General features: G+C 54.5%; 3 protein-coding genes across 3 annotated transcripts in view; 2 read left to right on the top strand and 1 right to left on the bottom strand.

The window, feature by feature from the left end:
- Positions 1-646, bottom strand: part of UBAP2L (ubiquitin associated protein 2 like) — a 42,979-nt gene extending 42,333 nt beyond the window's left edge. The window contains 1 exon segment of the mRNA XM_044266432.1: positions 562-646. The gene's annotated coding sequence lies outside the window, so the exon portion shown is untranslated.
- A 268-nt stretch (positions 647-914) lies between these two features.
- C10H1orf43 (chromosome 10 C1orf43 homolog) lies at positions 915-12,038 on the top strand. The gene is made up of 7 exons (XM_044266431.1): positions 915-1,184; positions 1,462-1,563; positions 5,317-5,434; positions 5,657-5,710; positions 6,318-6,484; positions 6,568-6,626; positions 11,236-12,038. The coding sequence occupies exons 1-7, from the start codon at positions 1,119-1,121 to the stop codon at positions 11,429-11,431; spliced, it is 762 nt and encodes a 253-aa protein (XP_044122366.1). The 5' UTR covers positions 915-1,118; the 3' UTR covers positions 11,432-12,038.
- Positions 12,039-16,999: 4,961 nt separating this feature from the next.
- Positions 17,000-17,850, top strand: CFAP141 (cilia and flagella associated protein 141). Its single transcript, XM_044267578.1, has 2 exons — positions 17,000-17,299; positions 17,749-17,850. Exons 1-2 carry the CDS (start codon positions 17,000-17,002, stop codon positions 17,848-17,850), a joined length of 402 nt encoding a protein of 133 aa, XP_044123513.1.
- Positions 17,851-27,480: the final 9,630 nt, after the last annotated feature.

Below are 27,480 nucleotides of genomic sequence, written 5' to 3'. Positions count from 1 at the left end.
CATGGGGGAGTTCGGGGCAGCTCCACCCGCCGCCCCCCCCCGCCACCCCCAAACCAGGCCGGATCCGGATCCGAGGAGGCCCGCAGCGGGCTGGGAAGGGAGGAGGCCCCCTCGTCGTCTTCACGGGCAGTGGCCAGAGCAGAGCAGGCCCTACCTCAGGCGGGGCCCAGGCCGCGCTCGCTCGCGCTCTTCCTCGCTCTCCCCGCTCAGGCTCAAGCCGCATGGCCCCCCCCTCCGGCTGCCCAAGCCCCGCCCCGGCCACGCTCCCAAATCGAGGCCCCGGCTCCGGCGCGGCCCAGTAGGCCGCAGATCCAACCATAAACAAAACCCCCGGCGGCCGACTCGAGGGGGGGCGCCGGGCTCGCACGACCGGGAGGGGTGTCCAGTGGGGGGAACGCACGGGGCGGGGGGCCTACGGGGGGGGGCGCCGGCGGGGTAGGGGAAAAGGAGGGAGGGGAAAGGGAGACCGCGGATTTAAAGGGGCCGCGGACAATACCCGGCCCCGCCGCGCTGCCGCTGCCGCCGCCGCCGCCGCCAACGCCGCTGCGCTCCCAACTTTACCTCAGTCTCCTCCACACTGACACCCCGGGCCGCGCCGCCCCTGTCACGTGACGTGAGGTTCCCTCCTCCCCACCCCCTCCCTCCTTTCCCCTCTCGCGCTCGCTCTCGCGCCTTCCCCCTCCCACTCGCCTGCCTGCGTACCCCGGCACGTGACGCGAAAAGGGACGCGCACGCAAGCGTGCGCGCACTACCCCGCCACGAGCCGCCGCGCCGCGCTGCGGCTCCGGGCGTCCCCACCCCCCGCCTCGGCCGCGTGACGCACTGGCTGCCTCCGCTTCCTGTTCCTGCGTCGCTCCGCGCCTCGGCGCGCGCAGCCCGCGGGGCCGGTGCCGGCCTCCGTCACGTGTTGGGGGGTAGCGGGAGGGCGAAGGTCTCTCTTGGCTTCCCGTCCGCCATGTTTTCGGACCGGGTCAGCCTTGGTCTTTCCCCGTGAGGAAATGGCCGAGGGATTTCAGGGAGCCCAAGCGCCCGTGCCTCGGCGGAGCCCGGGCTGACGAGGCAGGGCGGCGGGTGACCCGGAGCTGTGCGCGGGGCGGAGTGGGGGGGCGGGCGCGGCCATGGCGTCCGGCAGTAACTGGCTGTCGGGGGTGAATGTCGTGCTGGTGATGGCCTACGGGAGCCTGGTGAGGAGACCCCCGCCCCGTCCTGCCGCCGCGTCTGGCCCCGTAGGGGCCCTTGTCGTGGGCGTCCCCCGTCCCCGCCTTCCGCGCTCTCGGCTGCGCCTTCTCGGGGCCTGGACTCGGAGCCGCCTCCGGAGTGCGCGGGGACCGAAGCGGCGGCCCCCTCGGCCCCGCCCCCGCCCCGGAGCGCCCCTGGGAGCCCCACGGGGGCCTTGGGACCGAGGCGAGCCCGCTTGCCGGTAACTGCTTTACTAAGGCGCCCCCCGCCCCCTTCGGACAGGTGTTCGTGCTGCTGTTCATCTTCGTCAAGAGGCAGATCATGCGCTTCGCCATGAAGTCGCGGAGGGGCCCTCACGTCCCTGTGGGGCACAACGCCCCCAAGGTAGGTGCTCGCGGCCCGAGGCGGGCCGGGAGGGGACTGCGGAGGCCGGGCTTCCCCGGCGCGGCGCGGGACGCGGGGAGGGCCGGCCGCGGGTGCGAGCCGAGGCCCCGCGCGGCGTCTCGGGGCGTCGTCCGGTGCCGCGGCCCTTCCTGGCCCTGCCCCGCCCGCTCGCGCTCGCGCTCCGCTAAGTCGGTCAGATCCGGGGAGAAGAGCCGCGTTCGGTGTGCGCCCAGCTCTGGGCACGCGCGAGTCCCGCGGGCCGACTTCGGGTCGTGCGCCGGCCCCGACGGGCGCCTGAGCCCGCACCTGCCCGCGCCGGCCGCCTGGGGGCCTCGGGGCTCGCCCCGGGCGCGGCGTCTGGCTGCGGTCGGGCCGCGGGGGTCCGCTGTCCCGCGCTCGGCTGTGCCCCGGCGACGGCCGCCCTCGCCCTCCTCCCCGTGCAGGCGCGCGCTCCCGTCTCTGCTCGCGTCCCCGTGTTTTTCCAGGAGCTGTTTCCCGCAGACCTGATGTGTGTCCCTTTGTGTAATGGCCGGTCTCCCCTCGACGGCGGCCTCGGGAGTGCAGGTCTGTTGCCCACAGGAAAGGCAGGGCCGGTAGCACGGTGCTGAGAGCCGCGTCCCCTCGGCCCCGCGATCACTGCTCGGCCCCCCGCGGTGCGGTGACTCCTCTTGGCCGGGGTCGTCCGCGGACAACCGGCAGGAACGAGTTGTGGCCTGAAACCTGGTGCGGGGCCGCTTCCACAGGCCTCAGTTCTCCCAGGGCCACCCGCCCTCCGGACGAGGGGCGCGGGGCCGGCGTCCGGCACCTCACGGTCCGGTCACGACTCGGAGGGTTTGAGACGTCCCTGGACCAGATGCGATTCCTTCCGCTTTGAAAAGGTCTTTCGTCCACGTTGTCGCGTGTCGCCGGGGGAAGTGCCGGAGGGGAACACCGGGTCCAGGGGGGCTGCGCCTGCACCTGACCCGCGGGGCGCTGGGTCTTCGCTGGCGCGGTTGAAGCGGCAGACGAGTGCCCGGGCGGTCGTGTCCGTGGTGGTCCAGATGCCTGAGAGGATGTTGACAGTGACGTGTCCTGGAGTACCGGAAGGGTCAGCAAGAAGCCGAGCAACGTAACCGCGGGAACACCAGTGACGCACTGAACCAGGAGCGCCGGGGGGCTCAGTGGTTAAGCCTCTGCCTTCGGCTCGGGTCATGGTCTCAGGGTCCTGGGATCGAGCCCCACAGGGGCTCTCTGCTCAGCGAGGAGCCTGTTCCCCCACCCCCGCCCCGCTCCTCTGCTTTTTTGTGATTTCTGATTTTTTTTGATTTTTTATTTTATTTTATTTTTAAAGACTTTACTTATCCATTGGATAGACAGTAGTAGTAGAAAGAAGTAGGCAGAGAGGGGGAAGCAGGCTCCCCGCCGAGCAGAGATCCCCATGCGGGGCTCGATCCCAGGACTCTGGGATCATGACCTGAGCCGAAGGCAGAGACTTAACCCACTGAGCCACCCAGGCGCCCCGTAATTAAGTCTTTTTTAAAAACATTTTTGGGGACGCCTGGGTGGTGCAGTTGGTTGGACGACTGCCTCCGGCTCAGGGCGTGATCCTGGATGGAGTCCCGGGATCGAGTCCCACATCAGGCTCCCAGCTCCACGGGGAGTCTGCTTCGCTCTCTGACCTTCTCCTCGCTCATGCTCTCGCTCACTGTATCTCTCTCTCAAATAAATAAATAAAATGTTTAAAAAAAAAAAAAACATTTTTGAATGAAAAAAATTACAAACTTCAATGAATTTTTAAAACATGCTGAATGAAAAAAACCAGAAAGTCATTCGTAAAACTTTTGTTGCATTCCGTTTATATTAAATTCTGCAATAGGCAGAATTCCATCAGTAGAAAGTACATAACTTGTCTAGAGCAGGGAAGGATAGGTTGACTGCAAAGGGATTGGACAGCATTTTGGGGTGATGGGAATGTTCAGTACCTTGGTTTTAACGGTGGTTGAGTGGGTGTATTCATCTGTCAAAATCATCAGTACACACAAATTGGATGTGTTTTATCACGTGTAAGTTCAACTTACTGCAATAAAATATCTAAAAAAATTTTTAAAGATTTTACTTAGGTATTTATTTGACAGAGCACACAAGCAAGGGGAGCAGCAGAGGGAGAGAGAAAAGCTCTCCGCTGAGCAGGGACTCGATCCCAGGATGGTGGAAACGTGACCTGAGCTGAAGGCAGACGCTTTACTGACTGAGCCACCTACGCGCCCCAAGTATTTAAAATTTTAAAAGACAAGTTGCAGAGGAATTCAAAACATTTTTTCCATTTGTGTAAAGTTCAAAACCAGGCAAAGCTAAACATCTTGTTTAGGTTGATGTGATAAACAGTAAAGAAAAACGAGATTGGTTTTTTTTTTGGTTGGTTTTTTTTTTTTTTGAAAAACGAGATTGTTGACAAATTAACATTGGGGATTGCATTCAATCAGGGTAGGCATGCAAGACTTCACAGTCGCTGGTAACATTATAGTTCATAAACAGGATAGTGGATGTAGGTGTTTATCTTAATGATTTTTATGATTACTTAAAATGTATGTAACACATATTCCATATATAATTCACCCTGGAAGTTTCTAAAATGGCAAGAAGTGGCACCTGGCTGTCTGAGTCAGTCAAGCCTCCAACTCTCAGCTCAGCTCAGGTCTTGATCTCTGAGTTCAAGCCCCACATTGGGCTGCACACTGGGTGTAGAGCCTACTTTAAAAAAAGTTACAAGAAGAAAATCTGTTGGGGCTCTGGAACCCTCATAAGTAAGAGAGATGAGCTTGGAACTATTAACAGTGGTTGCTTCTGGGTACATGAGGGCTGGCTTTAGAGCCTTTTCTGAATTTTACACCATGGATGTGAATTACCTACTTAAGAGAGTTAACGTAGGGGTGCTTGGGTGGCTCAGTGGGTTAAGCCTCTGTCTTTGGCTCAGGCTCAGGTCCTAATCTCAGGGTCCTAGAATCAAGCCCCACATTGGGCTCTCTGCTCAGCAGGGAGCCTGATTCCCCCTCTTTCTCTGCCTCTATGTGATCTCTCTCTCTGTTAAATAAATAAAATATTGGTTGGGGGGGGGGGGTTAATGTATCCAGAAGAAGAATTGTAGAAGTTCTGTGGTGCACCAGGTAGGGTGGTCCCTAAGCTATTATAAATCATTACAGGCCTCTTTACAGATTTTAGAGTATGATCTCCAATTGTTGTTCATTTTTTCTCTTTCTCCGGAAGTTCTTTATAAAAACTAAGATTTTAAACCCAGTTGAATCGGAAATAACATTGATGTTGGGGACCTTGAAGAAATTCTGGCAGGTTAAAAGATCTAGTTTAGAGATGTACAGTTTGGAAAGGTATTTAGGGAGCCTAATCCCATCCTTAAGTTTTTTAATATTGGGTGCCTAGGTGGCTCAGTGGGTTGAGCTCTGCTTTTGGCTCGGGTCATGATCCCAGAGTGCTGGGATCGAGCCCCGCATGGGGCTCTCTGCTCAGCGGGGAGACTGCTTCCTCCTCTCTCTCTGCCTGCCTCTCTGCCTACTTGTGATTTCTCTCTCTGTGTCAAATAAATAAATAAAATATTTTAAAAAAAAAGTTTTTAGTCTTAACCTGACAGTTTTATCAGCCTTATGAGCTTTTTTTCTGCTGCTTTTGTCTTAGTTGTTCACTTGCTCTGCCTCATTTCCAGGGTGATGGAAAGCAGAGTATAGGGTAAGTGATGGCATGTTCTTTTCTCTGTGTAAACAGGACTTAAAAGAGGAAATTGATATCCGGCTGTCCAGGGTTCAGGATATCAAGTATGAGCCTCAGCTCCTTGCAGATGGTGATGCAAGACTGCTACAGCTGGAAACCCAGGGCAGTCCGAGTACGTGGCGCGCTCTTGAAGGATGCTTCAGTGAGGAATCCTCCCAAGTTCAGAATTCCTTTGCTCTCCAAGCTGTTAGCATAGCCCCTGGCAAAACCTTCACCTGTGGTTCCTCTGTTGCTGGGTACCTGTCAGATTCGGGGAAAGCTGTTGATTAGCTTGCTGAAATTTGGAAAGTCTTCTGAGGTTAATTAAGTCTGTGACCAGTCTCTCTCTCAACAGATTGCTACAACTATCTCTACAGGATGAAAGCGCTGGATGCCATCCGCGCCTCCGGTAAGGCCTACCCGGCAGGATGCTCAGGGCCCTGGAGGCTCCCCTGGGGAAGAGGGAGGAAGCCCACTCTGTATATATTAGAATTTGTCCTTTCTCTGATCTCCGGCTAGGAGGAATTTCCTCGAGTTTTGAGAGTACCAGGTTATCGTTTTGTCTGAGGAAGTGACAGAGGCACATTACTTTCCAGTGAGTGCATCTGTTCATAGACCTTCAGCTTCATTGACGGGTGGTGGGTGGTGACTGCTTTTTCCACAAAAGACCGGTGACATCTGCGTTTTCAGTAAGACCAAGATAAATGGTTCTTGAGTTTTTTCTGTTCTGTGACCATTGTCAAATATGCTTCCTCTCTGATAAAACCTGGTTTGTATTTCGGAGCCAGGAGCGTAAATTGGATGGGGACAGTATTGTGCACCATTGACGTAGCTTACAGCTGTGTTCCCACCACCAAGTGACCACTCAGACCAGCTTTATACCTGTGGTCTTCTTCATTCTGTTAGAATTCCCCCAAAGTCAGTCAGTCGTTGGACCCATTTCTGAACTTGGGAGGCTAACTAGAAACACTGATAAGCGGGAGAAGTGTTAGCACTGTCGTCTGTTATCTGCACAGAGATACCATTTCACGCTGAAGGCAGGCATCCCCGTTCCTTACTGGGCAAGAATTTCCGCTCCTACCTGCTAGATCTTCGGAACACTAGTACCCCTTTCAAGGGCGTGCGCAAGGCCCTCGTTGATACCTTGCTGGATGGCTATGAGACGGCCCGCTATGGGACAGGGGTAAGTGGGGTGGCCACTTTCTCCCTCAGGGAACTAAAGGAGTACCCCAGCCTGAGGGACTCTTGCCCTTCCTCTTTGCTCAGGTCTTCGGCCAGAGTGAGTACCTGCGCTACCAGGAGGCCCTGAGCGAGCTGGCTACTGTGTAAGTGGGAAGGGGACTACGTTGGAGGGCCTGCTTGGAGAGGGCAGCCACCCCCCAGGCGGGATGCCCTTGATGGGCAGCACTAACGAAACCACGAGGACGGGTTGTCCGGTTCTGCCTTTCCCGCACATCTGAAATGTGTTGCTCTACAAGCTTACAGAGGGAGAACCTCTTCTACTTTTGTGCCCCTACCCCTCAATTTTTTTTAGTCCAGGTGAGTAAAATGTCGGAAGTGGTATAACATTGCTATCAGTAAAGGGAATGAGGTTTTTCAGTATAGAGATTTCCTTCTCTTCCAGGGTTCCAGTGTCGTCCTTACATGTCTTAGTCTGATAAAAGTAACAGTTAAGCGCCATCCACCTTTTTTTCTTTTCTTTTTTTTTTTTTTTTTTAAAGATTCTATTTATTTGACAGAGATCACAAGGAGGCAGAGAGGCAGGCAGAGAGAGAGAGGAGGAAGCGGGCTCCCCGCTGAGCAGAGAGCCTGATGCGGGGCTCGATTCCAGAACCCTGGGACCATGACCTGAGCTGAAGGCAGAGGCTTAACCCACTGAGCCACCCATGCACCCCCGTGCCATCCACGTTTATAAGCACTTGGACAACTAGGAACTTTGTCTGAAACTAAGGGCATTACTGTAGTTGTAGATGTTGAGTGTGTTACTGGAATCCCGACTTCTGTCTGGCGTCTTTTTTTTTTTTTTTTTTTTTAAGATTTTATTTATTCGATAGAGATCACAAGTAGGCAGAGAGGCAGACAGAGAGAGAGAGGGAGGAGAAAACAGGCTCCCCGCTGAGCAGAGAGCCCGATGCGGGGCTCGATTCCAGGACCCTGAGATCATGGCTATGAGCCGAAGGCAGCGGCTTAACCCACTGAGCCACCCAGGCGCCCCTGTCTTTTTTTTTTTTTTTTTTTAAGATTTTATTTATTTGACAGATCACAAGTAGGCAGAGAGGCAGGCACAGAGCGAGGAAAGGAAGCAGGCTCCCTGCTGAGCAGAGAGTCCCACGCAGGGTTCTGTGTGGCGCTCAATCCCAGGACCCTGCGAACATGACCTGAGCCGAAGGCAGCGGCTTAACCCACTGAGCCACCCAGGCGCCCTGTCTGGCGTCGTTTTAAATGTGCACTAACGTAGCTTCGTTGTATTGTTCATGCAAATGTTGAGAGAGTGAAGAGGGAAAGCCAGCGTAGAGTAAAATCTTACCGGCGTTGAGAAGAGCCACCTCTGTTTTCTGCTGTGTTGAAAGCACATAACGGTTTTTTCTCAGAAGATAAGGGGCGTCTGTCCCCTCTTGTTTCTGTCCTTAAAAATAAACTACCTTTCTCCAAACACAAAGGGTCTAGTAAACGCTGCTCAGAGCAGGCGTGAAACTGCAGGGAGAGGTGAGACGGGTGCGCAGTCTGGAAGTCCGGGGCGTGTTGAAACTGTGCTGTCTTCGAAAGACAAGTACCTTCTGGTTCTACTCCTCGGGGGTCCCGAGAGTCCTCGAATTCATAAGGCTAGAAAGGAGCTGGTGGGCACCAGGGGCTGGAGGGTTAGGGTTTCATGGGAACAGAGCACTGGTTTTGCTGCATGAAAGGAATGCTGGAGATGGGCTGTGGGTCGGCTGCACAGTGCTGCTTGACTCTGCTCAACGGAAGCATTTAAAAATGGCTATGACAGTAAATTTCAGGTGTATTTTACCACAGGTATGTTAAAAATTAAGTTCTTGGGGTGACTGACCGGCTCAGTAGACCATGTGACTCTTGATTGTGGGGTTGTGGGTTCAAGCCCCACATTGGGTGCAGCGATTATTTAAAAATAAAATGTTTTGGGGCGCCTGGGTGGCTCAGTGGGTTAAGCCGCTGCCTTCGGCTCAGGTCATGATCTCGGAGTCCCGGGATCGAGTCCCGCATCGGGCTCTCTGCTCAGCAGGGATCCTGCTTCCTCCTCTCTCTCTCTGCCTCTCTGCCTACTTGTGATCTCTCTCTGTCAAATAAATAAATAAATAAAAGATTGCCTTTTTTTTTTTAAAAAATGTTTTTTATTTTTTCTTTTTCTTTTCTTTTTTTTTTTTTAAAGATTTTATTTATTTGTCAGAGAGAGAGAGGGAGAGAGAGCGAGCACAGGCAGACAGGATGGCAGGCAGAGGCAGAGGGAGGAGCAGGCTCCCCGCCGAGCAAGGAGCCCGATGTGGGACTCGATCCCAGGACGCTGGGATCATGACCTGAGCCGAAGGCAGCTGCTTAACCAACTGAGCCACCCAGGCGTCCCAAATGTTTTTTATTTTTTGAAGATTTTATTTATTTACTTGTCAGAGAGAGAGGGAGAGAGAGCGAGCACAGGCAGACGGCGGCAGGCAGAGGCAGAGGGAGAAGCAGGCTTCCTGCCAAGCTAGGAGCCCGATGTGGGACTCAATCCCAGGACACTGGGATCATGACCTGAGCCAAAGGCAGACACTTAATGACAGCCCCCCAGGCACCCCCAAAATAAAATCTTTTATTATTATTATTAATTAGTTAATTTTCAGCATAACAGTACTGTTTTTGCACCACACCCACTGCTCCATGCAATCCTTGCCCTCTAATACCCACCACCTGGTTCCCCCAACCTCCCACCCCTCACCACTTCAAACTTCTCAGATAAAATAAAATCTTTTCAGAAATAAATGGGTATAGGGGTGCCTGGGTGGCTCAGTGGGTTAAGCCTCTGCCTTCAGCTCAGGTCATGATCCCGGGGTCCTAGGATCGAGCCCCACATCGGGCTCTCTGCTCAGCGGGGAGCCTGCTTCCTCCTCTCTGCCTGCCTCTCTGCCTGCTTGTGAGCTCTGCCTCTCTCTGTCAAGTAAACAAACAAATCGATCTTAAAGAAAGTGATAGTTGGGTGCGAGTCTGTTGGATTGTGTAGTCCGTTCTCTTCATCACTCATTGCAACTTTCTCACTAAAGCTAGCAATCAAGGACTGAATTTTTATTTTTTTTATTATTATTTTAAAATATTTATTTGTTTGAACTCAAGACCCCAAGATCAAGAGTCAAGTGCTAGGTGCCTGGGTGGCAGTCAGTGGAGCATCTCTTGGTTTCGGTCTAGGTCATATCTTGGGACTCCTGGGATCGAGCTTGGCGTTGGGATCCATGCTCAGCTTGGAGGGTGCTTGAGATTCTCGTTTCCTTTCCCTCTGCCCCTCCCACTCATGCTGTTTCTCTAAACAAGAAAAAAGAAAGTCATATGCTCCTCCAGCTGAGCCAGCCACAGGTACCCCTATTTATGCCTGAAGTGGGACTTGAACTCATGACCCCAAGGTTAAGAGTCGTTCTACTGCAGCTGCCAGATGCCCCACAAGGACAGAGATTTTTATTTACCTTGTTTTTTTTTTTTTAAAGACTTTATTTTTATTTATTTATTTGACAGAGAAGGATAGCGCGTGTGCACGCACAAGCAGGAGTGGCAGGGAGAGGGAGAAGCTCCCACCAAGCAGGGAGCCCAATGCGGGACTTAAACCCAGGTCCCTGGGATCACGACCCGAGCTGAAGGCAGACGCCCAACGAACTGAGCCACCCAGGCACCCCTATTTTTTTATTTAAACATTTCGTTTATTTATTTGACAGAGATCACAAGTAGGCAGAGAGGCAGGCAGAGAGAGAGGGGGAAGCAGGGTTCCCCGCTGAGCAGGGAGCCGGAAGTGGGGCTCGATCCCAGGACTCCGGGATCATGACCTGAGTTGAAGGCCGTGGCTTTAACCCACTAAGCCACCCACGCGCCCGTTTTTTTATTTTTTAAAATATTGTATTTATTTTTATTTGACAGAGATCACAAGTAGGCAGAGAGGCAGCAGGCAGAGAGAGGAGGAAGCAGGTTCCCCGCCGAGCAGAGAGTCCGATGCGGGGCTCAATCCCAGGACCCTGAGATCATGACCTGAGCCGAAGACAAAGGCTTAACCCACTGAGCTACCCAGGACAGGCAAGGGGGGGGGCTCTTAGTTTCGTAACCTGGAAAATGAGGATGTTACGTCACCATAGAGATATTGGAATATCAGTAAATTAGATGTTGGTAAAACACCAAGTCTAATGTAACATGTCAGAAGTACTCAGTAGCTACTTGAGTTTCTTACTTTTCGCTCTTCAGTTTTCAAGGGACTGTTTTGGACTGGGAGTATGTTCGCGGCACACACACATTAGGGAAATCAGCAGAATTTAGTTTTCTTCATAGTGAAATGAAAATGTTGAGCCAGAATCAGGGACTCAGTGGGAAAATTGGTTTCTCTGCTACTTCTAAGCTATCAGATGGGGTTTTAGTAACTAGTTTAGAAGGTAGGACAAGGGGGCACCTGGGTGGCTCAGTGGGTTAAAGCCGCTGCCTTCGGCTCAGGTCATGACTGATCCCAGAGTTCTGGGATCAAGCTCCATATCAGGTTCTTTGCTCAGCAGGGAGCTTGCTTCCTTCTGCCTCTCTGCCTACTTGTGATCTCTGTCTGTCAAATAAATAAATAAAATCTTTAAAAAAGAGAGAGAAGGCAGGATAAGAACAGGGGTCATTTGCAGCTGCACCTACGTTTATAGAATGGATGAGCCTTCAGCTGTGTTCTTGTGTTAGTCCTCATTCTGTCCTTAAGCCGCCCGCCCTGTGCTCCAGGGTCAAGGCGCGCAGTGGGAGTTCGCAGCGACAGCACCAGTCGGCGGCCAAGGACTTGACCCCGTCTCCCGAAGTCTCGCCAGCGACCATCCAGGTGACATACCTCCCCTCCAGTCAGAAGAGTAAACGTGCCAAGCACTTCCTGGAACTGAAGAGCTTTAAGGACAACTATAACACCCTGGAAAGTACTCTGTGAGGGGCTGCCACGGCCGCTGGGCCCCTGGCCTCAGGTCACATGGCTGGAGGGCCCAGGTCTGCTGACCTGCTACAGTGTCCAGAGTTCTTAGGGTTCATTCCTGGAGGATCCTTCTCCAGCTAGTTCTTAGAGCCCATTTCAGGAATTCAGGACTTTATTTTCCCTTGGTAGCACTTTTTTCTGGAGTTGAATTCAGATGTTTCCATCAATGTTTTCTTAAAAAGGCTCACTTCACTTTTATTATAGTTCATCTGTTTTTTTTCCCCTTTTCCAAACTATAAATAATCCTAAGAGTGAGAGTTGGGATGGTGTGGACTGGTGTCTTCCATGTCTGCCCCGTTCTACATCATTTCATGGGGACCATATGGGTTTGAGACATCTTCCTCTTAAGAGGCGGTTGAAAGATTAACATGGCTTCCCTGATATGCAAGGATCCGCCTTTGGGCTTTCTTTCCATGCTGTCTTGAATAAAGGGAACACTGGAGCCTAACCTAATCCCATCCCCCTACACTTCCTGGGGGTGCTGTGGGACAGGAAAGAAATGTCAGACCAATGCACTGGTCTGACATTCTAGATTATTTAATAAAAATGAACAATTTTAAAAGTATATGATTCATTTCTTTATAGTTTGTTTTAAGATTTATTTGAAAGCAAGGCACAGCAAAAAGGAACACAAGCGGAGGGAATGGGAGAGGGGGAAGCAGGCTTCCCACTGAGCAGGGAGCCCGATGCAGGGCTCCATCCCAGGACCCTTGGATCATGACCTGAACGAAAGGCTGATGCTTAATGACTGAGCCACCCAGGTGCCCCATTTTTTTTTTTTTTAATTCAAGACAATGTACATGTGTATGAGCAGGGGGAGGGCAGAGAAAGCAGCAGACTCCCCACTGAGCCTAGAGCCCAATTGGGACTCCGTCTCCTGCCCCTGAGATCATGACCTGAACCGAGATCAAGTCAGATGCTTACCCTACTGAGCCACCCAGGTGCCCTGTGGTTACCTTTTAATGAAACAGGCATAGAACATGTCCTTGGGACTTAGGATCATACTGGGACCCCACAGAAGAGACCTTTAGGTACTTTGGTCCTTGCTCCTAGAATTGCCTCTGTCACTGATAGAAGGCAGGAGAACCAGGATTCTCTTAAGCTCTCCGGGGCAACAGGCGAGGTGACCAATCAAGTCCTAGGCCTGGGGTGTGTTGTTGGAGGTGAATGTGTTGCTACGACTACTGAATCCTGGGTGACCGACCAGACAGAAGGGAGATCCTGCTTCACGTCCTGAGCCTGCGTCCCGCCAGCCTGTGGACAAAAGTCGAAGAGGTGCGCAGAGCTGGAAGGGGCTGGGTTGACCGGAGGCAGTTTCCTGAGGGGCCCCTGAGCTTATGGCTGGCTGCTGCATCCCAGCTCTTCCCTGCAGGTTTTCTTTGGTCTGTTCTGAACGGAGTAGCACTCTGGCTCTCACGTCCCTGAGGAAGTGACCGTTCCCTGCCAGAAGGGAGGTCCACGTGAAGGGTGCCCGGGTGGGGTGCTGGACATGAAGCCAGACGAGCAACTTGCTTTTTTTGCAGGATTTTCAAAGGGTCCTGGGATTTAAGAAGATGGCCGACAGGTAATTTCTATTTCTATCCCTTCCCTTACCCCTCAACTTGATCTTGTTGCCCTCGTGTCCCCCTGCAGCCACCTCTCAGATCCCGTCCTTGTCTGGACTCCTCAGGAAGGAACTGGCTGTGTGGGGGGCAGAAGCAGCCCTTTGCAGGGACGGCCTCCCAGTGCCCCCAGCTTGTGCTACGCGCAGTCTTTCCTCATCGGTCTGCCTGAGGCCTGAAGGAAAAGCAGATGAAGTTTGTGTTCATTTTTTTAAGTAGAAGCAAGTATCTGTTGTGTTGATCATGGGACAGGTGTGCGGCATGTACGTGGTGAGGGGATGAGGCTGTACGTCTGTCCGTCACCTGGGAGCTTTTTGAAACACAGGTGCTCAGGCCTTAACCCGAAAGACTCTGACTGCGGTGGCCTGGGATCAGGTAGGAGAGGCCCATTTTTAAAGGTTTCACAGGTTATTAATATATAATTAATACCAGGAGCCAGCAAGGACACGAGGGAGCAAGTGCACGTCATTTTAGTGGGAGTCCAGACTCATGGAGCCTTTTTACAAAGACACTATGAAATCTATCAAAACTGAAGATCTCAAAATTCACATCTCAGAACCGGCAACTGTACGTCTGGTCGGCCTGACGCATGCGCACCTGCGAGAGCTGGAGACCAGCGGCACCAGGTGCCCCAGATGGCCTCGCTGGCAGAAGTGGGCAGGGGCGCGCCCGGCGGGCTCAGTAGGTAGAGCAGGCAACTCCTGATCTCCGTGGTGAGTTGGGTGTAGAGATGACTTCAAAAGAAATAAACCCCCAAAAATTAAAAATAGAAACTGTCGAGCTGGTAAAATTAGGACATAAACATACTAGCCAGCCTTTACACAGGAAGAAGCAAATCTCTGTGTGCCGGTAGGAAAAGTCCAAACTGTTAAGTAATACAACTTATGTAAACATATGGATTCATAGTAAAAAGGTAATAATACTATACTTACTGGTATATGATAGAAAAATTTGGGGCGCCTGGGTGGCTCAGTGGGTTAAAGCCCCTGCCTTCAGCTCAGGTCATGATCTCAGGGTCCTGGGATCGAGTCCTACATCGGTCTCTCTGCTTGGCGGGGAGCCTGCTTCCCCTCTTTTCTCTGCCTGCCTCTCTGCCCACTTGTGATCTGTCAAATAAATAAAACCTTTAAAATTTTTTAAAAAATAAATAATTCTTAAAAAATCTTTTAGAGGGGCGCCTGGGTGGCTCAGTGGGTTAAGCCGCTGCCTTCGGCTCAGGTCATGATCTCAGGGTCCCGGGATCGAGTCCCGCATCGGGCTCTCTGCTCAGCGGGGAGCCTGCTTCCTCCTCTCTCTCTGCCTACTTGTGATCTCTCTCTGTCAAATAAATAAATAAAATCTTTAAAAAAAAAAAATCTTTTAGAGCCACCTGGGTGGCTCAGTTGGTTACATGTTGGACTCTATTTTGGCTCGGGTTGAGATCTCAGGGTTTTGATGACGAGGGAACAGAAGGGAAGAGGAGGACAAAGCTCAGTCCGGTGGGGTCCGAGAACATTGCTCAGGCAGTCCTGGCGGCTCTGAAAGGAGGGAAGGAAAACAAACGGTTCCACTTCCACACCCAGGAGGATGGGAGTCTCCCTCAGTTTACAAATGCCTTAGTGATTTACAAGAAAAAAGCATTATTATCAATAACCTAACTTCCAGGGGGAAACTCCCAACTGTCTTCCTGTTAATGGCTTGCTAGAGGGAGAAGCCTTAACTTGGCAAAGGCGAGGCCTCCAGTATCTTGTGGGATCTCTTTAGCATATGAAAAACCTCCCTGAACTCCCAGTACATCAACACCCAGTCCTCAGACCCGCTCCACCGCCTTCCCTGCATTAATGAAACTTTTTGTGCCAGAGATCCATCAAGAGTTCTGCCTTGGAAATTCTTTCTTGGGATGCCTGAGTGACTCAGTCGTTTGAGCCTTGAGCCTCCCAGCTTAGGTCATGGTCCCAGAGTCCTGGGATCGAGTCCTGCATCAGGCTCCTTACTCTAGGGGAGCCTACTTCTCTCTCTCCCTCCACCTGCCGCTCTGCCTGCTTGTGCGCGCGCTTTCTCAGTCTCTCTCTGACAAATACAATCTTAAAAAAGTTCTCTTTTGGCAGTTGGCTTCAGAGTCACCAACATTCTGAAACTACATCAGGGAGCTCAACCCCCCGGGTCAGGCTGTGCACTCAGGATGGAATCTGCTTAAGATTCTCTCTCTCGGGGGGCGCCTGGGTGGCTCAGTGGTTTAAGCCTCTGCCTTCAGCTCAGGTCATGATCTCAGGGTCCTGGGATCGAGCCCCACATCGGGCTCTCTGCTCAGCAGGGAGCCTGTTTCCCCCTCTCTCTCTGCCTGCCTCTCTGCCTACTTGTGATCCCTCTCTGTCTATCAAATAAATAAATCTATAAAAAAAAAAAAAAAGATTCTCTCTCTCGGGGCGCCTGGGTGGCTCAGTGGGTTAAGCCGCTGCCTTCGGCTCAGGTCATGATCTCAGGGTCCTGGGATCGAGTCCCGCATCAGGCTCTCTGCTCGGCAGGAAGCCTGCTTCCTCCTCTCTCTGTCTGCCTCTCTGCCTACTTGTGATCTCTCTGTCAAATAAATAAATAAAATCTTTAAAAAAAAAAAAAAAAGATTCTCTCTCTCCTGGGCCACCTGGGTGGCTCAGTAGGTTAAGCCTCTGCCTTCTGCTCAGGTCATGATCTCAGGTCCTGGGATCGAGCCCCGCATCCAGCTCTCCGCTCAGCGGGGAGCCTGCTTCCTCCTCTCTCTCTGCCTGCCTCTCTGCCTACTAGTGATCTCTGTCTGTGACAAATGAAAAAATAAAATCTTAAAAAAAAAAAAAATTTCTCTCTCCTCCCCCTCTGCCCCTCCCCCATGAAACAAATTGAAAATAAAATATTTAAAAATTTTTTTCAACGGGGTTTACCCAAGCAGACCATGCGTGTATGTGTGTGCGCGCGCGCGCACGCGTGTGTGTGTGTGTGTGTGTGTGTGTGTGTAAGAAACAAATACTCCTCTTACGTGTTAGGGGTACCTGGGGGGTTCAGTCTGTTGAGTGGCTGACTTTTGATTTGGGCTCTGGACCTGATCTCCAGGTCCTGGGATCAAGTCCCAAGTCAGGCTCTGTGCACAGCGGGAAGTCTGCTCGTCCCTCTCACGCGGTTCCTACCCCTCCTCTCTCTCTCTCAAATAAAGGAAGTCTTTAAAAAAAAAAAAAGGCAACCTAGGTGGTGCCTGCTGGCTCAGGAGGTGGCGCGTCCACCTCTTGGTCTTGGGTTTGTGGCCTGAGCCCCACGCTGGGCGGAGACATCGCTTAAAAACAAAATCTAGGGGCGCCTGGGTGGCTCAGTGGGTTAAGCCGCTGCCTTCGGCTCAGGTCATGATCTCAGGGTCCTGGGATGGAGTCCCGCGTCGGGCTCTCTGCTCAGCAGGGAGCCTGCTTCCTCCTCTCTCTCTCCGCCTGCCTCTCTGTCTACTTGTGATCTCTGTCTGTCAAATAAATAAATAAAATCTTTAAAAAAAAAAACAAAAAAAAAAAACCAAAAAAACAAAATCTAGGGGCGCCTGGGTGGCTCAGTGGGTTAAGCTGCTGCCTTCGGCTCAGGTCGTGATCTCAGGGTCCTGGGATTGAGTCCCGCATCGGGCTCTCTGCTCGGTGGGGAGCCTGCTTCCTCCTCTCTCTCTGCCTGCCTCTCTGCCTGCTTGTGATCTCTCTTTCTCTCTCTCTGTCAAATAAATACATAAAATCTTTTAAAAAAATCTAACAAAACCTTAGCAAATGATTCTAGAATGTGTCTAGCTAAGGTTGAGGATCAGGGTATAACAGAAGGTATCAATTCTTAGACAGGACTGATACCTGTACCTGCCACTAAGTGACCCACCTTGGGCAGCTCACCTGAGCTTTGTTTCCCTGCGGCACACTGCAGATGCCGGTTTCTGGGACAGTCGTCTGTCGTGATGATTAAATGGCTCCTTCAACACATCCCAGGTTCCAAGTTAGCTCCGGTTACCCTTTCAAGGAGCTCGCGGTCCTCGGACACTGGCCCGGAGGCCCTGGGCCTCACCGAGGGGTTTGTGTCTCCACTCCCAACTAACCCACCCGGCTCCTACCTCTGTCCCTGGGGCAGGTGGCGAAACTCGCAGGCTCGCTGTCTGTGGCAGACGACGCTCAGCCAGAGGAGAAACCTGAAGGCTACCGCGAGGTTGCAGGACACCCTGGGACAGGAGTTAGCGCTGGCCCACAAGCAACTCCTGATGGTGAGTTCTAGCGAGGGGGGCCCGAAGGCTCATCCGCCCCTGCCCTGTGCTGGGGCCACTGGGCTCCGGACTCTGAGCTGCTGCCACCACCTGCCCACCTTATCTGCGCTGTTCAGAGCCGACTCTCATTAAAAGCCTCTTCGCGTTCGGCCGCAGGTGGCACATCCTCAGGTCGCAGAGGCGGGCTAGTCCTCGCTCCCCTCATCTCAGGGTCCAGCACCTGCCTCTTAGAGACGCCCTCTCCCCGGAGTCCCAGCTGCCCGCGGGATGTCCTCTCCGTACCCCGGGGGCCCAGCAGAGCTCCCCGTTCGCGGGGCCCTCGGTGGCTGGCTGCTGCCCAGCCTTCTGGCACGGCGAAGTGCGCGTCGGACGGACGCAGCCGGAAAGCCGGCGGGGAGACGAGAGCGAGGCCCGCGCACGGCCAGCCTCACGCCCGCCCCCGCCCGCAGGCCCGTCGCGCGGCCCTGCGCGCGCTGCTGGAAGCGGAGCATCGCCGGTGGCGGCGGGAGCTGGGCGCGGGCGGCGGAGCGCGCGGCGCGGAGAGGCTCTGAGCGCGTCTGCAGCGGCGGACGGACGCGCGTCCCCCGGTCCCGAGTCCCCGGTCCTCCGAACACTGTTCCTTCGTGGCCATAAACCCGAGAACGGCCCCGTGGTCGTGCTCCCGCCTCTCAGGCCTCACTTCTCTGGTCGCGTCCGTCTGGGACCCGCCGCGCGGCCGCGAGTCGGGAGGCCCGGGTCAGCCGGCCGGGAGGCCCCGGGCAGGTCTCTCTCCCCCGGACCCGAATTCCTGCCTGCCCCCGCCGCAAACGGACAAGGCCCCGAGGTGTCACGGAGGCGAGGCCGGTGGGCCGGCGGGTGCGGGGAGCGAGGAGCCGTGAGGCTTGGGGGGACCGTCCGGCGCGTTCCAGCCGGAGGACCAGCGCCCGCAGAGCCCCGCAGAGCCCCGCAGAGCCCCGCAGAGCGCCGGCCGCACACGCGCGTCCGGAGCCCCCGGCTCTGCTCACGAAGATCCTCTCTCCGTGCGACGAGATCCCAGGCCTGGGAGCTCCCTGTTGCGCAGCCGGCGACGGGGGCGACGGGGGCGACGGGGGCGACGGGGGCGACAGGTGAGGGGGCACCACCAGGCCCACTTCCCTGGCCCCTCACGTGCCGTCTGCATCCCCGCTGCCCCCTCGTGCGGTCCACACCGACCCCGCCCCGCCCTCCGCCCCCGGGGCGGTGCGCCCCGCAGGCCTCCCGCCGCCCCGGCCCCGCCCCGCCCCGCCCCGCCCCGCCCCGCCCCGGCCCCCGCCCGGCCCCCGCCCGACTCCCGCCCGCCCTCCGGCGCGCGCTCCTGGCTCGGCATCCCGCGGAGGGTCCCAGGGAGCCAGCGGTGCAGAGGAGGCTACGGGTTAGGAGTCAGGTGTGGGCTCAGAGTCCGGTTTCATCCTTAATAGTCACCTTCTGTAAGTTACTTCTCTGAACCTCAGTTTCGTCTTCGGAAAGTGGGGAAAATAACACCCCTCACAGGGGCTTTATGAGAATGAAATAAGGTGAGGTGTGCACAGTGCGTGCCCACCAGCGGGTACCTCCCTTTCCCTCTCAGACTCCCCTGTGACCCAGGCAGACCCTTCGCACGCCCCTCTCCAGCCCCTGGCCACCCTCTGTGCAGCCGAGTTGTCCCTGATCCCATACCCGCCTCTCCAGCCTGGGCATCCATTCGTCTGCCAGCTGCCGTCAGCCCCGCTTCCCAAGCATCGTTAGTCAGTGATTCACAAGCTCTGGCACCAACAGGCTGGGTGGGGGGCAGACGTGGACAAGGAAGGCAGGCGACGGGCTCCTGGGTGGCACAGTCGGTTGAGCATCTGACTGCTTGATTTCCTCACAGGTCAGGGTCTCTGGCTTGTGAGAGCCGACCCTGCGTCCTCAGCAGGGAGTCTGCTTAGGATTCCCTCCCTCCCCCGGCCTCTGCCCCTCCCCTGCACTCCCTAGAAAGAGAGAGAAGGAAGGGAGGAAGGGAGAGAGGGAGGGAGGGAGGGAGGAAGGGGTGGTGACCCTGTTGTAAGGGACAGAAACAGGAGCACGTGGCCTGGATCTGACCCCCAGCCTGAGGCTAGGTCTCCTACAGCCCCCACATCCCTCCATGTCTGTCGTCCACCTGTGGCCGACCCCCAGTAGGCTCTGCGACTCCCACTCCCCGGGAGAGCCTGGCCTCCGGGGAGCACAGCAGATCTAGGAGAGCCTGGCCTCGGGAGACCACAGCAGATCTGGCTTTGAACCCTGTGTCTGTCGCTTACTGCATGAGCAGCTTGGGGCGAGTTGCCTTGAGTCACAGTTCCTTGTTGGTAAAATGGAGACGATGCCTTCCTTCACACGGTAGCACATAATGTCCAATGCCATCATGACGGTTTCCTGCCCTAGGAGATTTCTTTCCCTCTTCCATTTCCCCTGCGTTTCCTGTCTGCTCCCCACCCACCACCACACTCCTTCAGCAAGTTCATTTCTCTTCCTCTATCCACTGGGACCCACAGGACACCCTGCCCCCTCTGCCTTGATCCCTGACCTTGGCCTCTCTCCCCAGGGCTTGTCAGTGCCAGGCAGGCTCCTGTATTGGCAGTTTGGCCCCTCCGGAGCCCATCTCCTCCGATCCCCTCACCGGCTCTGTCTGCTCTCATCACATCAGCTGAGGGTTTCAGCCCGTCACACCCATCCATCCCGTCTTCCTCCAGGGCTGCTGCCTCGCCTGTCTGTTCTGCTCAGAGGGGCTCGGCCTTGTGGCTGCACCGAAGCCACTCCAGGAGAGCAAGAAAGATGCCATCAATGCTTCTGCTCAGTTATGCCCCAAAGTCAACGCCTCCTAAGAAAGTCTCTCCTCTTGTACGTCAATCCTATTCCCAATCTCGGCCTCGTCCTTTTACCTCCTGCTCATCATTTCCCAGCCTCTGGTTGGCCAGGGAAATCAAAGTTCCCGGAGAAGGAAACTAAATGTGGGGGTAAGGGTAGGAAAGATGGGTCACAAGCAAAACTTACACATCCCCAGTACGAGCCATGAAGTAGCGAGGACGTAAGACAATAGCACAGGGCCACCGTGGGCTTGGAGACCCTTTTGTCTGTCTTCCCCTGGGCAGCCAGAGCCACACAACAGGAATCAACTAGGGCTTTGGACAAACTATTGATTCCAATCAAGGGCACTGTAGGGTTGCTGTATGTGTTGCAGGGGGGCGGGAATCCAGACTGATGGGAACAAGGACACATGGAACAAGCCCGGGGCTGAAGCGCAGCACACTCCTCCCACCCCTGCCCTTGCACCCAAGCCCCCTGGCCGCCCGGCGAGGCTATAACTTGGGCTCTTTTCTGCCACAGTGGTGAGGAGCATCAGCTGGCCACAGAGCAGTCAACAGACCTGATCCTCTTCAGAAGAGAAAATCCCCCAGAAAGGAACACGGCTGGATCCCCACGAGGGCAGGCCCTTAGAAAAGCCAGGCCAGGAGTTCTCAGAGTAAAATCCCCAGAAGAGAAGAGCCCTGAGGATGGCGGGCTGCCTCCCGGCAGAGTGGGGCCTTCCCTGGAGTCCGTCCTGCCGGGCCGGAAAGACCGGACATCTGCTCCGGAGCCCAGGCTGGAGGCTACCAAGGGGACGGGTCACTCTTCTCTTCTGGACATCCAAGGGTGACTTTAAGGATGCCTGGAAGCCATGGGGAGACGGTGAGAAGGGACAAGGTGATAGGAGGAAGCAGCAGAACGTTCTGGAAGTTCCTCAGGGCTACTTCTCCGTAAGACTTAGGAACAGGAGGAGTCCAGGAGGGTGTCAGCTCAAAGGCTCTCAGCGGTCAGCCGGGGGTGATCTGGAAGGTCGGGAGTGCTGTTGGAGAGGCGAAGCAGGGTGTGCAAGCCGCCTACCCCTGCCCCCGGAAAGCCTCAGAGCAGCGGGAAGGAGGTTGAGGACAGCAGGTGGCCGGACCGGCTCTCAGCGCTGTGGTCGTGACACCAGGGGGAGAAGCTCTGTGTGGGAGCCCGGGGAAAGGAGAGGTGCCCGGACGTGGAGCCCTGCCAGACATGATTCCTGGTTTAGGCAAACGTGATCCAGCAAAGGCCAGGCACCGACGGGGGGGCGGGGGGGTGACACAGGGACAGCACGCGGCGCCAGAGTAAGAGCCGGCTGTCTGGGGAGGGGAAGAGCAGAGGCCAGTGTCCTTCCCCGAGGAGATGGCTTGCCGTCCAGCCATGCTTGGTGGCTGGAGGGGAGGAAGGGACCTGACCCCCGAGGCTCTCCTGCCTGCTTCTGTGTGATATGTTTGATATTGGGTTGTTTGGTCAGGAGCCAACTGAATATCGAACATACTCTCACGGAGGCGGGCAATTCGGCATCAGCCTCTGGGGCTCTGGGGCTCCTGTACCCAACCTCATCTCTCCAAGACCCTCCAGAAAAGCAGTGGTGGCGACTCCGTGCACTTCAGTCCCAAGCTGGAGGCTGGTGGGAGCACGAGCGCCGGAATCTGAAGACCGAATCTCCCTGCAGCTCTCCTGCACACTGGAAGGGATGTTTCTCTGACCTTCTGTCCTTGTACTTTCTGTACCCAACGCTCCCCACACCCGTGTTAACTGCTGCCTCCCGTCCCTGGGACCTCCTCGCTCCTCACTCACGTGTCCGGCAGGGGGTCTTTGGCTTCTCTGCTTTCCTTCAGGGTGAACCGATGGGTCTCTCTGCCCCTACCTCTAGTGACCCGAAGCTCTCAAGAGTGGGCTCCAGTTTTGCCCTCGGACCCGGTGAGGGTCTCAGTTACCCGCTGCTGGGCCTTCGCGCCACCAGGAGCTAGCTATCCTTGACATAATGACTAGCTAGAGCCCCTCACACTCCTCTGATGGCCCAGCTTGTCACCTTGAGCGGGGCCCACCTCTCCCCTGGCGCCCCAGGATCAGTTGCCGCCTGTCAGTAACAGGCTCCGAGTGGAGGAATGACCCGGTCTAGGGAGGCCCGGGAGAACAGAGATGGTGATGGAGACATTTGTGCTGCGAGCACGGCAGTGGGTTGGGCAGGGGTCAGGAGGAAGCCGGGAGCAGGCAGAGTGGACAGCAGGCAGAGCTTGGCTGAGGGGGCAGGGAAGCTCGACTTAAAGATCACAGTGGGCAAACAGAGGGCATGATCCGACCCAGATGTTGGGGACCCTCCCCTGCTTCTCTCCCTCACCCCACTTGAAGTTCTGGGAGAGCTTTCCAGATACCAACCCTCTCCGTTTACTCCATCCCTGTGGCTCTAAAGGAGGAGGAATGATGTCTCCCTGCCAACTAGAGACTCTGGAAATAGCACAGTAACTTGATCTGGGGATCTGGGGGTCTGGGGGAATTGTCAAGGTCACCAGTGACCGACCTCTTCACTGGGGCTCAAGCTCCCTGAACACCGGCAATCAAAAGGTAGAATTCAGCCAACGCAATCCGACCCCCACCAACACAGGCAGGGGGACGTTACTGGAAACAGGACACTCTGGGGGAGAACCACTGATCTGGAATTGCCCAAGTACCCTTCTCTATTTCAGTGTTCTCCCCTGCCCTTGCCTTTTAGAACACCCAGAGAGCTGCCGTGAGTGGAAAGTTTCAGGGTCAGGAAGAACCTCTACCCTCCCCCACTTTCCATTGTCTAAAATCAGCCTCAGCTGTTCCCGAACTCTTCTTTGCTGGTGATGTCAGTCCATCAAAGTGTCTCACCCTGCGCTCCCCCAGGGAGAACAATAACGGGATGGAAGGAGCTAGAAAGACCATATTAGGAACCAGAGGTGGAGCCAGGAGTAGGGATAAAGACTTAAGGCTGAGGGACTCCTAGTCGGTCAGGCAGCAGCCCCTCCCCTCTGCCCTCCGTCTCCAGTTCTCCAGTGCTGACGGGTCAGCTCACCAACAGCCACTGCTCACGATGGAGGCCATCAAGAAGAAGATGCAGATGTTGAAGCTGGACAAGGAGAATGCTCTAGACCGGGCGGAACAAGCCGAAGCTGAGCAGAAGCAGGCGGAAGAGAGGAGTAAGCAGGTGGGCGCCCATCAGCTTCTCCTCCCCGCTGGCTAGCAAGACTGGCAGGTGGAGAGCCCTCGTGGGAGAGGCAGTGAGCACCTGTGTCTGCTTGTTCTTTGGGTGGGAGGGACCCTCTTCTTTCCTAACCTCCCCGGATGGACAGAGAACATCTAGGGTGTTTGCCCCAGATGGCCTGCATGACCTTGGGAAAGCCAGTAGCCCCCTCTGAGCCATGGTGTGTCTGCTGGATCTAAATGGGGGGGGGCGGGAATCACGTTTTGGGAGGACCCGATTTCTAGGGGAAAAGGTGGGAGCTTGGCACGTAGCGTAGCATCTCTTTTCCCTTAAAAAACTTTTTTTTTAAAGATGGTATTTTTGGGCACCTGGGTGGCTCAGTGGGTTAAGCCGCTGCCTTCGGCTCAGGTCGTGATCTCAGGGTCCTGGGATCGAGTCCCGCATCGGGCTCTCTGCTCAGCAGGGAGCCTGCTTCCTCCTCTCTCTCTGCCTGCCTCTCTGCCTGCTTGTGATCTCTCTCTGTCAAATAAATAAATAAAATCTTTAAAGATGGTATTTTTAAGTAACCTCTACATCCAAGGTGGGATTCGAACCTACATCCCTGACATCGAGAGTCACATAGCTCTACTGACAGAGCCGGCCTTAATTGGGGTCACAGGCACCTACTCCCTAAGGCATTTCCCATCCCAGGGTCTTTGAGGAAAATCCAGCAGGGCTTGGTCATCTTAGGGTCGGAGATCCCAGGGTCCCACGTCAAGGCACGAGTCCTGGAGCAGTGGGCTGGGAGTGGCTGGGGAGAAAGTGTGTCTCTTTTGGATGGGTGACATCGAGGCTGGGTTCAGGGGCCGCTCGCGGCCCAGGAGCCCCGGGTCTGAGCTAGCCCCATTGTGTGCATGTCTTGTGTGCGACTGCTGGGGCTCCCACAGCTGGAGGACGAGCTGGCGGCCATGCAGAAGAAGCTGAAAGGGACGGAGGACGAGCTGGACAAGTATTCTGAGGCGCTGAAGGACGCCCAGGAGAAGCTGGAGCTGGCGGAGAAGAAGGCCGCGGACGTGAGTGCGGGCGGGCGGGTTCGGTCCGGCGCACAGAGCGCCGCACGGGCGGGACTAGGTCCCAAACACCCTTGCACACGTGCGCACGCGGGGTTCAGAGAGCGGAGACGCACACAGGCATTTCTGCGTATGATCTTGTAGGAGCGGACACGCTCTCGGAACCGCACGCTTGTTCTTAAGCACAGGGAGGAGTCAGATGTTGTCTCAGCCTCCACCCAGGAGCCCTCCCGGTGTCTCAGGACCCGAGCAACGGAGTCTAGATTGCTCTCACGTTTCCCTCCCCACCCCCGTGCCACATTCTTAGCTTTTGTGTCCAAGACTTGGCGCAGAGGTCCGTGTATTAATAGGGAGACTCTCATCTCTCAACTGCCCCGTGGAGCCGGCTCCGATTTCACAATGGGACAAAAGAGGTCACACTGACCCTGGCCCTGTATGGCTTTATTTATCAGGGCTAATGTGAGTGTCTGCCCTACTGCTGCCGAGAGGCCGGACCGAGCATCGCTCCTAGGGCAGCAGAGAGGCTTTCTGAGAGACCGTGGTAGAAGCAAGAAGGAACCCTATGGGCTAAAAGTGTCACCCCCAGACCTTACTCTGTGGCACTGGTTCTATGACTCAGCTTTTCTAGGCTCAGGGTTGGATTTTCCCAACCAAACGTGAAATAAAATTATTTTTTCCACTTCACGTTTGCCTCAGCACCACCTAAAATCACATTTGGCTTTAGCAAGGAGTTGGAGACACAACGTGGGCCATTCACAAATGTTTCCAGACCCTCACATGGGGCCTCTCCGCTGTGAGGTGTCTCATCTCCTCTTTGGCTTTTTGGCACTTTCAGGGGTCAGGGAACATGGTGAGGGTTGTTGAATGTGTCATACGGGAGGCCAGAGGTAAAGCAGACCATATACATTATACATATTCCTAGTTTCCAAAGTTTGGTCCCCTGCAAACTATTACTTCTCCCTCCCTAGAAAACTGCAGTGAATGCAGGTTACCTCCAGAGCTCTGGGCAAGTGCCTCTCGGCCTGCTGGAGTGGGCTGGCCAGGGTTCCAGGTGCACATGGACAGGGCTCTCGGACTCCATTGGGCTGATCTAGGGACAGGCATTTTCTCAAACCAGCACAGTGGCAGGTTAATGACAGTTATGGGAGATGCTGGCCGAGGGCCCTCAGGGAGATCCTGGAGGCTGAAACGAGCATGTGGGATGGAGGTGGTGTGTCGAGGGGCAGTGAGAACAAAGTCGAACCTTAGATCTTTCCACTTCATGTTTGCCCTAGAAAGATCAGAAGCTCTAGACAATACCTCAGTTTTATTTGGAAGATAAAGGAGTTTCCCGAGAATAAATTCTGTCTGTCCTAAGCTGTTGCACACATGCTGAACACACACTCTCGTCCCCACCTGGACAGCATGGACTCGGCAGATTCACTTGGAAGGAGTTTCTCCTCTTTGTATAGGAACTCATCAAAACCCACCTCAGTATGTAATAAGAGGGTAGAAAAACTCATTTAAATTCTCCCTCCCGGGGGGCCTGGGTGGCTCAATGGGTTAAAGCCTCTGCCTTTGGCTCAGGTCATGATCCCAGGGTCCTGGGATCGAGCCCCGCATCGGGCTCTCTGCTCAGAGGGGAGTCTGCTTCCCTTCCTCTCTCTCTGCCTGCTTGTGATCTCTGTGAAATAAATAAATAAAATCTTTAAAAAAATAAATAAATAAATTCTCCCTCCCCCCCACCCTGGGAGCTTTCCTTACAAGGCAGTAAGTGCCCGCAGAGATGTGCTGGGGAACAAGAAATGAAGAGGAAGGGTTTCTTTCCTCAAAGCTGGGGTCAGCAACTCCCACTTGTAAGGTGAATCCTGTCACAGCCTAGTTCTGTAGACTTTTACTGGCACAACAGGATATGCCCACTCACTTACATATCCTCTCTCGTTTTCCTCCCGACCAGGGAATAGTCACCACACCCCCAGGGCCTGCAAAGCCAGAAAAACTGACAGTCTGGTCTTTTATAGAAAAAGGCGGGAGATTCCTGCCTCAAAGGATCCAAGAAGGAAAGTGTTTATAGGAATTGACAAAAGGGCTGACTAAGGAGTAGGCAGCAAGGTTTAAAGTCAAGAGCAAGGGTCAGAGTCATCAGCAACATGATAGGTGTATTTTGTGGGGAAGGGCACTGTCCCATACAACTGGCCAAGCCCTTCGCAGTCCAGCTTCCACCTCTGAGATGAACAAACAGAGCATATGACTTTGATGCAGATATAAAGGGAAGAAGAAGAGGAGAGGGAGTCAGTCAGTGCATGTTCACACAGTGAGTTCTGGTTATCTGAGCAGCTTTTCTGGAAAGCACAGGATTACTTGGATTGTTTGAACAAAGAAAGGGCAAAGGGTTGGCAAGGTCAGTCTAAACTTGTTTTTCCTCCCTGAATTTGTCTGAGGTCCTTTTTGAAAAGAACTGCAATACAACCAGGTAACATCTGCCATTTTAACCATTTTTAAGTGTAACTTCAATGGCAGTAAGAACATTCCCAGTGCTATACAACGATGTCTAAGGTCCTTTCAACCCGAGGTGAAGTCAGAAGCAAATTAGTGTAAAACAAGGGGAAAGAAGAGTGTAATGTTTGGAACATAGGGTCATACCAGACGTGGAAGGGGTGGGAGGTTAAGAGCCAGGGATGGACAGAGAACACCTGATAGACTGTTGTATTGTGGTCACCAGGAAAACAATAGCACTGGGCCTCTTGCTGCCCATCCATCATGCCTTTAAAGGGTATCAGGAGTCAATCCACCTGTTTCCCTGGATCAAGAGAAGATTATCTGTTCACATCTACCAGCTTCAGGAATGCGGTGGTGCTCTCAGCAGTCTTGGGTTTGTCTTGGATAAGGTCTCCCGCAACTTCACTAGGACAAAGGGAGGTAAACAGTGCCCCCTGCTGATGGCCACCCAGATGACAACGTCTCATTTCTGCTTCCATAGTCTCTCATCAGATTTCTCCAAAAAGAGATGGAAAATTCTTAGGTCATCAGGGTAGAGTTTACCAAGGTTCGGAACCTTGTTCTTCCTCCCAAACTCCTGGGAGTGGGAGAGAGAAACCAGTGTACAGCTTACTCTATCAAGCAAATTACTTACTGTCTCAATTGCTTCCTCTCAATAG

This window comes from Neovison vison, chromosome 10 (genome assembly GCF_020171115.1).
Source record: "Neovison vison isolate M4711 chromosome 10, ASM_NN_V1, whole genome shotgun sequence".
Lineage (NCBI taxonomy): Eukaryota > Metazoa > Chordata > Mammalia > Carnivora > Mustelidae > Neogale > Neogale vison.
The sequence above is the reverse complement of the archived record's forward strand: the minus strand, read 5'-3'. Positions and strand labels throughout refer to the sequence as shown.